Genomic DNA, 12562 nt, shown 5'->3' on the forward strand with positions numbered 1-12562 from the left:
TACAGGATAAGTAATGTAATGTATGTACACAGTGACTGCACCAGCAGAATAGTGAGTGCAGCTCTGGAGTATAATACAGGATGTAACTCAGGATCACTACAGGATAAGTAACGTAATGTATGTACACAGTGACTCCACCAGCAGAATAGTGAGTGCAGCTCTGGAGTATAATACAGGATGTAACTCAGGATCAGTACAGGGTAAGTAATGTATGTACACAGTGACTGCACCAGCAGAATAGTGAGTGCAGCTCTGGAGGATAATACAGGATGTAACTCAGGATCAGTACAGGATAAGTAATGTATGTACACAGTGACTCCACCAGCAGAATAGTGAGTACAGCTCTGGGGTATAATACAGGATGTAACTCAGGATCAGTACAGGATCAGTAATGTAATGTGTGTACACAGTGACTGCACCAGCAGAATAGTGAGTGCAGCTCTGGAGTATGATACAGGATGTAACTCAGGATCAGTACAGGATAAGTAATGTATGTACACAGTGACTCCACCAGCAGAATAGTGAGTGCAGCTCTAGAGTATAATACAGGATGTAACTCAGGATCAGTACAGGATAAGTAATGTAATGTGTGTACACAGTGACTCCACCAGCAGAATAGTGAGTGCAGCTCTGGAGTATAATACAGGATGTAACTCAGGATCAGTACAGGATAAGTAATGTAATGTATGTACACAGTGACTCCACCAGCAGAATAGTGAGTGCAGCTCTGGAGTATAATACAGGATGTAAATCAGGATCAGTATAGGATAAGTAATGTATGTACACAGTGACTGCACCAGCAGAATAGTGAGTGCAGCTCTAGAGTATAATACAGCATGTAACTCAGGATCAGTACAGGATAAGTAATGTAATGTATGCACACAGTGACTCCACCAGCAGAATAGTGAGTGCAGCTCTGGAGTATAATACAGGATGTAACTCAGGATCAGTACAGGATAAGTAATGTAATGTATGAACACAGTGACTGCACCAGCAGAATAGTGAGTGCAGCTCTGGAGTATAATACAGGATGTAACTCAGGATCAGTACAGGATAAGTAATGTAATGTATGTACACAGTGACTCCACCAGCAGAATAGTGAGTTCAGCTCTGGAGTATAATACAGGATGTAACTCAGGATCAGTACAGGATAAGTAATGTAATGTATGTACACAGTGACTGCACCAGCAGAATAGTGAGTGCAGCTCTGGAGTATAATACAGGATGTAACTCAGGATCACTACAGGATAAGTAACGTAATGTATGTACACAGTGACTCCACCAGCAGAATAGTGAGTGCAGCTCTGGAGTATAATACAGGATGTAACTCAGGATCAGTACAGGGTAAGTAATGTATGTACACAGTGACTGCACCAGCAGAATAGTGAGTGCAGCTCTGGAGGATAATACAGGATGTAACTCAGGATCAGTACAGGATAAGTAATGTATGTACACAGTGACTCCACCAGCAGAATAGTGAGTACAGCTCTGGGTATAATACAGGATGTAACTCAGGATCAGTACAGGATCAGTAATGTAATGTGTGTACACAGTGACTGCACCAGCAGAATAGTGAGTGCAGCTCTGGAGTATGATACAGGATGTAACTCAGGATCAGTACAGGATAAGTAATGTATGTACACAGTGACTCCACCAGCAGAATAGTGAGTGCAGCTCTAGAGTATAATACAGGATGTAACTCAGGATCAGTACAGGATAAGTAATGTAATGTGTGTACACAGTGACTCCACCAGCAGAATAGTGAGTGCAGCTCTGGAGTATAATACAGGATGTAACTCAGGATCAGTACAGGATAAGTAATGTAATGTATGTACACAGTGACTCCACCAGCAGAATAGTGAGTGCAGCTCTGGAGTATAATACAGGATGTAAATCAGGATCAGTATAGGATAAGTAATGTATGTACACAGTGACTGCACCAGCAGAATAGTGAGTGCAGCTCTAGAGTATAATACAGCATGTAACTCAGGATCAGTACAGGATAAGTAATGTAATGTATGCACACAGTGACTCCACCAGCAGAATAGTGAGTGCAGCTCTGGAGTATAATACAGGATGTAACTCAGGATCAGTACAGGATAAGTAATGTAATGTATGAACACAGTGACTGCACCAGCAGAATAGTGAGTGCAGCTCTGGAGTATAATACAGGATGTAACTCAGGATCAGTACAGGATAAGTAATGTAATGTATGTACACAGTGACTCCACCAGCAGAATAGTGAGTTCAGCTCTGGAGTATAATACAGGATGTAACTCAGGATCAGTACAGGATAAGTAATGTAATGTATGTACACAGTGACTGCACCAGCAGAATAGTGAGTGCAGCTCTGGAGTATAATACAGGATGTAACTCAGGATCACTACAGGATAAGTAACGTAATGTATGTACACAGTGACTGCACCAGCAGAATAGTGAGTGCAGCTCTGGAGGATAACTACAGGGTAAATCATGTAATGTTTGTACACAGTGATACGACTTTTTGTTTTTATATAATATAGCATACAGACAGGGGCTGTCGTAGTGTGATGATCCCTTTAAGGTAGGGCACCTGTGAATATGGCATACATCAGTGGTGGAATTACCACATCAGCAACCATAGCGGCTGCTACGGCGCTCGTGGCGTTAAGGGGGCCCGGGTTCACATAACTGACTTGTGCCTGCTCCCCTCCTTGTCACTTATCAATGACATTATTGCCAGTGCGGCTAGCGCTCATTAGCATCAGGACATACAGTACAGACCAAAAGTTTGGACACACCTTCTCATTCAAAGAGTTTTCTTTATTTTCATGACTATGAAAATTGTAGATTCACACTGAAGGCATCAAAACTATGAATTAACACATGTGGAATTATATACATAACAAAAAAGTGTGAAACAACTGAAAATATGTCATATTCTAGGTTCTTCAAAGTATCCACCTTTTGCTTTGATTACTGCTTTGCACACTCTTGGCATTCTCTTGATGAGCTTCAAGAGGTAGTCACCTGAAATGGTTTTCACTTCACAGGTGTGCCCTGTCAGGTTTAATAAGTGGGATTTCTTGCCTTATAAATGGGGTTGGGACCATCAGTTGCGTTGTGGAGAAGTCAGGTGGATACACAGCTGATAGTCCTACTGAATAGACTGTTAGAATTTGTATTATGGCAAGAAAAAAGCAGCTAAGTAAAGAAAAACGAGTGGCCATCATTACTTTAAGAAATGAAGGACAGTCAGAGCGAAAAATTGGGAAAACTTTGAAAGTGTCCCCAAGTGCAGTCACAAAAACCATCAAGCGCTACAAAGAAACTGGCTCACATGCGGACCGCCCCAGGAAAGGAAGACCAAGAGTCACCTCTGCTGCAGAGGATAAGTTCATCCCAGTCACCAGCCTCAGAAATCGCAGGTTAACAGCAGCTCAGATTAAAGACCAGGTCAATGCCACACAGAGTTCTAGCAGCAGACACATCTCTAGAACAACTGTTAAGAGGAGACTGTGTGAATCAGGCCTTCATGGTAGAATATCTGCTAGGAAACCACTGCTAAGGACAGGCAACAAGCAGAAGAGACTTGTTTGGGCTAAAGAACACAAGGAATGGACATTAGACCAGTGGAAATCTGTGCTTTGGTCTGATGAGTCCAAATTTGAGATCTTTGGTTCCAACCACCGTGTCTTTGTGCGACGGATGGACTCTACATGCCTGGTTCCCGCCGTGAAGCATGGAGGAGGAGGTGTGATGGTGTGGGGGTGCTTTGCTGGTGACACTGTTGGGGATTTATTCAAAATTGAAGGCATACTGAACCAGCATGGCTACCACAGCATCTTGCAGCAGCATGCTATTCCATCCGGTTGGCGTTTAGTTGGACCATCATTTATTTTTCAACCTCCAGGCTATGTAAGAGCTATTTGACCATGAAGGAGAGTTATGGGGTGCTGCGCCAGATGACCTGGCCTCCACAGTCACCGGACCTGAACACAATCGAGATGGTTTGGGGTGAGCTGGACCGCAGAGTGAAGGCAAAAGGGCCAACAAGTGCTAAGCATCTCTGGGAACTCCTTCAAGACTGTTGGAAGACCATTTCAGGTGACTACCTTTTGAGGCTCATCAAGAGAATGCCAAGAGTGTGCAAAGCAGTAATCAAAGCAAAAGGTGGCTACTTTGAAGAACCTAGAATATGACATATTTTCAGTTGTTTCACACTTTTTTGTTATGTATATAATTCCACATGTGTTAATTCATAGTTTTGATGCCTTCAGTGTGAATCTACAATTTTCATAGTCATGAAAATAAAGAAAACTCTTTGAATGAGAAGGTGTGTCCAAACTTTTGGTCTGTACTGTAGATCTAGTGACTCTGTCCTCCTGACATGTAATCAAGAGGAGGTGTCGGCAGGGCAGCGCTAGGCTGGAAGGAGCTGAGTGCTTTGTGCCCCCTCTACTAGGCACCCAGTGATTCAAGCGGGTTCAGGGGGCTCTACACTCATATATCCTCAGGACGCAGATACAGCTGAACAACTGGCGGGACAAGGAAACCATTTCCCTCCCCAGCCATGATTCGGCACTCTTCTGTGATGCATTGTACCCCCCTGCGACTTTTCGCCAAGAAGAAGCCAGGCCTGCATTACTGCAGGACATCGCGGGACCCGGGACATGAGGTGAGTATGCTCATACTCTGTGTGTACGTATGTGTTTGTTTCTGTGAGTGGTACAGCAGGCGAGAGGGAATACATACAGGGGGGAAAGGGATCAAAGCAGGCTGGAGGCAGTACATACAGGTGGCACAGCAGGCTGGAGGCAGTACATACAGGTGGCACAGCAGGCTGGAGGCAGTACATACTGGTGGCACAGCAGGCTGGAGGCAGTACATACAGGTGGCACAGCAGGCTGGAGGAAGTACATACAGGTGGCACAGCAGGCTGAAGGCAGTACATACTGGTGGCACAGCAGGCTGGAGGCAGTACATACTGGTGGCACAGCAGGCTGGAGGCAGTACATACAGGTGGCACAGCAGGCTGGAGGCAGTACATACTGGTGGCACAGCAGGCTGGAGGCAGTACATACTGGTGGCACAGCAGGCTGGAGGCAGTACATACAGGTGGCACAGCAGGCTGGAGGCAGTATATACAGGTGGCACAGCAGGCTGGAGGCAGTACATATTGGTGGCATAGTACATTGGAGGCAGTACATACAGGTTGCACAGCAGGCTGGAGGCAGTATATACTTGGGCACAGCAGGCATTATATACAGGGCACAGGGGGACAAAGTAGGTAGGAGGCATTATATATGAGGGGCACATCAGGCAAGAGACACTAGATACATGGGGCACAGCAGGCAGGAGGAAGTATATATAGGTGGCACAGAAAACAGACTTTACATACATGGGGCATAGTACATAGTACAGGGAGCACATGCAAAAGGCTCTATATAGAGGTTGCATAGACACTATATACAGGGGGCACAGCAGGCAATAGGCACAATATACCAGGGGGCAAAGCAGGCAGGAGGCACTATATACAGGGCACTATATACAGGGGGCACAGGTGAGAGGCACTATATAAAGTAGGCAGAGAGCAAGTGGCACTATTTACAGTGGGCATTGAGTGTGTGACACTATACAGGGACGTGTGGTACATTATTTTAAGGGGGTATAGTATGCAACATGACTGTATTCAGAAACACAGTATTTGCTACTATTATATTCAGGGCACAGCATGTGGCAGTAACAGGCATTTGTATTAGTACAGGCATGCTCAACCTGCGGACCTCCAGCTGTTGTAAAACTACAACTCCCACAGTGCTCTGCTGTAGGCTGATAGCTGTAGACTGTTGGGGCATGCTGGGAGTTGTAGTTTTGCAACAGCTGGAGGGATGCAGGTTGAGCATGCCTGTATTAGTATATAGGGTGTGGAAGTATTGGTAAAGTAAGAAGCTGAAGACATTTGGCCAGCAAACTCTGCAGAGACGAGTCGTGGCTGAGAGAAGTCATCATGGTGGTCTGAACCAGATGGAGAATAACTCTGGAGGAGACGTCAAATGTAAATGTTTATTCTGCTACTGACTGTGTATGATGAGTGCTGTAGTCACTCGTATAGTCAACAGCATGATGATGGGTGGCAGCATTATTTTGTGAAACAACTCCAGACATACCTGTTCAGGCCATACTGGGAACTGTAGTTTCACGACTGACATGGCAGGGATTAACGTGACTATGACTATGGTATCTGAATTAAGCTGGTGCTGTATATCTGCACTGTGCTTGGTTCCGGTGCGCTGTATATCTGCACTGTGCTTAGTTCCGGTGCGCTGTGTATCTGCACTGTGCTTAGTTCCGGTGCGCTGTGTATCTGCACTGTGCTTAGTTCCGGTGCGCTGTGTATCTGCACTGTGCTTAGTTCCGGTGCGCTGTATATCTGCACTGTGCTTGGTTCCGGTGAGCTGTATATCTGCACTGTGCTTGGTTCCGGTGAGCTGTATATCTGCACTGTGCTTGGTTCCGGTGAGCTGTATATCTGCACTGTGCTTGGTTCCGGTGCTGTATATCTGCACTGTGCTTGGTTCCGGTGCGCTGTATATCTGCACTGTGCTTGGTTACGGTGCGCTGTATATCTGCACTGTGCTTGGTTACGGTGCGCTGTATATTTGCACTGTGCTTGGTTACGGTGCTGTATATCTGCACTGTGCTTGGTTATGGTGCTGTATATCTGCACTGTGCTTGGTTATGGTGCTGTATATCTGCACTGTGCTTGGTTATAGTGTTGTATATCTGCACTGTGCTTGGTTCCGGTGCGCTGTATATCTGCACTGTGCTTGGTTCCGGTGAGCTGTATATCTGCACTGTGCTTGGTTCCGGTGCGCTATCTGCACTGTGCTTGGTTCCGGTGCGCTGTATATCTGCACTGTGCTTGGTTCCGGTGAGCTGTATATCTGCACTGTGCTTGGTTACGGTGCGCTGTATATTTGCACTGTGCTTGGTTACGGTGCTGTATATCTGCACTGTGCTTGGTTCCGGTGCTGTATATCTGCACTGTGCTTGGTTCCGGTGAGCTGTATATCTGCACTGTGCTTGGTTCCGGTGCGCTGTGTATCTGCACTGTGCTTGGTTCCGGTGAGCTGTATATCTGCACTGTGCTTGGTTACGGTGCGCTGTATATTTGCACTGTGCTTGGTTACGGTGCTGTATATCTGCACTGTGCTTGGTTCCGGTGCTGTATATCTGCACTGTGCTTGGTTATGGTGCTGTATATCTGCACTGTGCTTGGTTCCGGTGCGCTGTGTATCTGCACTGTGCTTGGTTACGGTGCTGTATATCTGCACTGTGCTTGGTTCCGGTGCTGTATATCTGCACTGTGCTTGGTTATGGTGCTGTATATCTGCACTGTGCTTGGTTCCGGTGCTGTATATCTGCACTGTGCTTGGTTACGGTGCGCTGTATACTTGCACTGTGCTTGGTTACGGTGCTGTATATCTGCACTGTGCTTGGTTACGGTGCGCTGTATATTTGCACTGTGCTTGGTTACGGTGCTGTATATCTGCACTGTGCTTGGTTATGGTGCTGTATATCTGCACTGTGCTTGGTTATGGTGCTGTATATCTGCACTGTGCTTGGTTATAGTGCTGTATATCTGCACTGTGCTTGGTTCCGGTGCGCTGTATATCTGCACTGTGCTTGGTTATGGTGCTGTATATCTGCACTGTGCTTGGTTATGGTGCTGTATATCTGCACTGTGCTTAGTTCCGGTGTGCTGTATATCTGCACTGTGCTTGGTTCCGGTTTTGTATTTATGTACTGAGTTTGGTTCTGCCATTACATGTATATAATATATTTCACTGTATGCAGATACAGCACCGGTGGAGAGGAGGGGACATGCATGCATGTGACAATTAATAATGTATGTCAATCCACAATTGGCGCAGCATGTGTGCTCTCCCCTCCACAGGTGCTGTATCTACATACAGAGAAATATTCCGGGGCCCAGCCCCTGGCATATATAATGTTACAGAACATACCTGGGACTTGAGTATGGCCTCCTGGTCCTTCATGTGCTGATACTGCTGTAGGACACGCTCCTCTTCCCTTTCTCGCAGTTTCCGCTCTTCCGTAAAATACACTGGGATGTTTTTCTGGGCACGCTGTAGGCACAGGTAGCACAATTCCTGCAGAGGAACACAGAGAGCATGGGTGACGGCTCTGGGAATGCTACATGCCCATGGCGGTTGTAATATACCTGGGCACTCGAGACCCCCCTTCTGCTGACTGACTGTGAGTCCTGGCTGTTTTAAAGTAAGTTTCTGAGAAACTCCACTACAAGGTGTCAAGCAGCCATGATACAGTTGTAAATCCTGGTAAATCTGCATGTACCTGCGCATATATCAAAGGCATGCTGAACATGAGCTAAATAAATCTGGATGCTAAAAAAGTTGCAAAATGTATCTTAAACTGTCACTAGCCCAGCGGGTAGTGACCATGCTGGGGGTACTGCAGCTCAATGGGAGCTGAGCTACAGTACACCGCTGTCAGAAACGACAGTGGACAAAGCCTTCAATCCACTCTATTGTTTCCGATGCCAGCAGCTGCCCGAAAGAGCTAATCTGTGGAGGTGTCAGGTGTCAGACCTCTACCAAGCTGATATTGATGACCTGTCCTAAGGTCCTTTAACACGGAGCAATGATCTAGCAGATTATCAGAAACGAAGCAAATGTTCCTGATAATTGCCCGATCGTCAGCAGGGATGAGGGCTGCATTTACCTGTAGCAATCACCTCCGCTGTATGGAGATCAATACAGCAATCATTTGTCCCCATAAAAATCCATTGTCCCTGCTCATCCCCAATAATCTGCCTGATCACCGGTCTGTGTAAAAGGGACTTAAAGGGGTTATCCAACCCCTATAATGCCCCTCAAAATGCCCGGGTACCTCATACAGGTTATACTCGCCCCCGCTCCCCAACACCCGCGTAGCTCTTGATGTCCGCACGGCCGCCGCTGCATCTCCCTGTCGCGCGGATCAATACAAAACATCAGGCGACCTGTCGCAGCCTGATATTGGCTGCCCCCCCATTGGATAACCCCTTTAAGTCCTTGAAAACCCCTTGTAAACATTTGGAACTAAGGCCTCATGTACATGGAAGCACGTAAGGCCATATGGCTCTGCATTGTGTGTCCCGCCCCGTGTTACCTTTGTATTACAGGGGTATCTCCCCCCCCCCCCCCAGAAGCAGTGCTTCTGCTCCAACATAGTAGGCATGCGCAGAGGAGCAGCTGCTTTTGGTGATCATGCTTGTGGTCTCAGCCACAAAATCCAGACTGAGATCACATGTTTGGCAGTCTATAGCATGCGGTACTTCTGTGCGCTGGGCATGGACTCCTGGATCTGTGAGGACAGTAGGGTGGTTCGTCACAGTGTCTCCTTGGGGTCTCTGGCATTCACATTTCCATCAGTTATGATCAAGGCCATGAGAGACAGCCTAGACTCCAGGGGGTAGTATGCCGGTGGTGGAGAGGATATGCCCTATTCCATAGGCTGGTGAGGTCTGGGGCGCAGGTGACGGGCTAGTTTCTCTCTATGTCGGGTGTAGCTCTGGTGAGAGCTCAAAGTGGAGGCTCTGGCTCCGCTACCAATATGGTAGTCATGACCTGGGTGGTTTGTCTTTGAAAGAGGTTTCTTGGTGGAATGTACAGACAGGTCACTGCCGAAACCAATAGTATAAAGTGATGAAGAGATTGGAGACCTTCAGGAGACATTGCAATGAGCCCCACTACTGCCTATGGGCAGATCACGGAGGTATACCACCCACGATAACATCTCGGAGGTATACCGCCCACTATAGCATCACCCAGTAGTCTACCATTGTGAATAACCATTTGCATATCACTCTGAAAAGATGGTCGGCCATAATCTCTGATTTCACACAGAGGCTATTTTGGACGACTTTTATCACATACATATGGGCCGCTTAATATAGGAACAGAACGCCCACAGAACGCCCCTGCTATCTGTGTCACCTGCCATCATCTTTACCATGTTACAACTTTTACATATGTCCGTAGCACCACACGCCTTTACCCACAAGACTCTCAGCTCCTAAGAAAACAATCGCTGGAAATTCTGTGATTATAGAAATGAAGAAAAGTCGCCAACTACAATTACAGAAGGGATCAGCAACCTTTGGCACTCCAGCTGCTGTGAAACTACAACTCCCAGCATGCAAACATGCTCGGCTGTTGTTCTAACTCCCATAGAAGTTAAAGGAGCACTCTAGGAGTTGTAGTTTCAGAACAGCTGGAGTGACGGAGGTTGCTGATCCGTGATCTAGCAGATCATCATCCATATCATCGTACATCTTACCTTACTCATCCAGTGGTAGCAGATATGTGTGTTTATATATGTACATTTCAGGAAGCCACATGTATAAACATACAATTTCCTTTATTCAGGCCAGGTATGATGTAGATGTAGATGTTGATGTAGATGGGGATTCGGAACCACAAAGGGTCTTCATGATAACATTGCACCTGCAGTGCCTCAGAAGCAGGCACGTTGTCCTCAGAGTCTCCCAGAAGTGCAGCCTTCAAACAATCCCAGCTCAGTCTATATTGTAAGACAGATCCTAAAGGGGTTTTCTGGGTGTTTAATATTGATCAGTATCTGATCGGTGGGGGTCCGACATATAGGATGCCTGACGATCAGCTGTTTGAGAAGGCAGCGGTGCCCCAGTGTGCTCTGCAGCCTCCTCAAAGCTAACCAAGCACAACACCGTACATTGCACAGCGGCACTGATTGGTTGGTATTGCAGCTCAACCCCATTCACTTGGTATGGAACTGCACATAGGCCACTTGACCGATGAACGTGACATCACTGGCCGAAGAAGAGGCTGCAGCGCTCAGTAGACCAGCATGGTCTCTTCAAACAGCTGATCGGAGTCGGATACCCGCCAATCTAATACTGATGACCTATAAGCCATCAAAATGGCAGACAACCCCTTTAAAGGGAGTCTGTCAGCAGTTTTGACCATGCAAACTAAAGACAGTACTAGGTAGGGGCTGGGGAGAGCGGGAAAAACATAGCTCCTATTATACGGAGTAGTGTGAGCGTGAAGTTATATTCTGCCAGATTCTGCTCCTGCAAGTGCTCTCTGAATTGATCTGTTTTACGCCCCTTACCTCTGAGTGACAGCTACAGCATCCAACCAGAAGACGGCTACAGCTGTCACTCAGAGCGGAGGGCGGGGCCTGTGAAGCAGCTCAATACATAAGGAAGCTCTGCCTCCGGGGCACTTGCAGGAGCAGAACCTTACAGAATAAAAAGTTCATATTCACACTACAAAAGTTATGTTTGTACTGCTCTCCCCAGCTCCTACCTAGTGCGGTCAGCGATTTTGAATGGTCAAAACTGCTGGCAGACACCATGTGAAACAATGGTTTTCAAATTATGCTCTATCCAATCACCTTCAAGTCTCTTCTGTAATAACTAGTTATTAAAAGGGGTTATCCAGCTAAAAAAGTCTAGACTGATCCAACACTGATGCTCCGGCAGCCCCCGTTATTTTATTTACATGCGACCAGCATGTTATCACTGCAGCCAATCAGTGGTGATACCAGTAGTATGATACATGGTGGCTGAGGCTACCGATTGGCTGCAGTGACACAGTGGTCATGTGCTGGTCACTTGTAAACAAAGGCCGGGAGACCACCAGAAAACCCTGCACTGGATCGGTGTAGGATGGATAGAGGTAAGTACTGTTTTTTTTTTCATAGCACTTACTGCTGGTTTTTATTTCTTTATTTTGAGAAACCAGATACCCCTTTAAGAACTTCATCAGTATCTACGCCTCATACCTGCCCTGCTCGACAGTGGTCCAGGCACGCGGGGGGTGGCCTTATCTGTAGCACCGTAGTTTGGTTGACTTCAGGGCCCGCTCTTGGAATATTCATAGAAGCTGGAGATCCCAATCTGAATAATGAAATGAAAGAGAGAATTCAATAACAGAACAGCACGGGACTCATCAAACGGAGACAACCTGCCATGTAGGACGAAGGCTCTCATTTCCGGTGTGATGTTCTCCTCTGATCCAAATGATTGACATCTGTCAGTCAGATGACATCACTTCCTGTCTCAGTGACCACAGAGTCTCCGAAAAGACCTAATGACGGTGGTCGGAGGATAATTTATAGAGGGGCGCAGGGACAACAGGGCCAGGAGGCTCTGCCAATGAAGCTGGGTTATGTTATAGCCTTCATACTAAAAAAAAAATATTATATCATCGCGTGATTGGCTAGAACATTGAGTCCACTATGACTTGTCTATGGGGTCCCCCATGGTGTCTAAAAGCAGAATTTTCATTGACACCATTAAAGATTTTGGGTCAAGAAAACTAGCACCCATGCTAACCATTTTAGACAGTTTTTGATAATATTAGCCTATAATACCATCATGTACCATATCATGCACAGCCATATAATACTACAGGATTTCGGTATCCTCAGGATAGGCCATTAATATTAGATCGGCAGGGGTCGGACACAGCACAACCATGCCAATCAGCTGGTACCTTGTTGCTCG

The 12562-nt window shown here is 46.5% G+C and overlaps 1 protein-coding gene across 1 annotated transcript in view; it reads right to left on the reverse strand.

Moving 5' to 3' along the window:
* The window catches only part of CCDC81 (coiled-coil domain containing 81), an 88637-nt gene that overhangs the window by 18430 nt on the left and 57645 nt on the right, over positions 1-12562 (reverse strand). Inside the window, exons 9-10 of the mRNA XM_044287098.1 lie at positions 11839-11953; positions 8010-8156 (exon numbers count right to left, since the gene is read on the reverse strand). Coding sequence (XP_044143033.1) covers positions 8010-8156; positions 11839-11953 — 262 coding nt within the window. The remainder of the gene's footprint in view (positions 1-8009; positions 8157-11838; positions 11954-12562) is intronic.

This window comes from Bufo gargarizans, chromosome 3 (genome assembly GCF_014858855.1).
Source record: "Bufo gargarizans isolate SCDJY-AF-19 chromosome 3, ASM1485885v1, whole genome shotgun sequence".
NCBI lineage: Eukaryota > Metazoa > Chordata > Amphibia > Anura > Bufonidae > Bufo > Bufo gargarizans.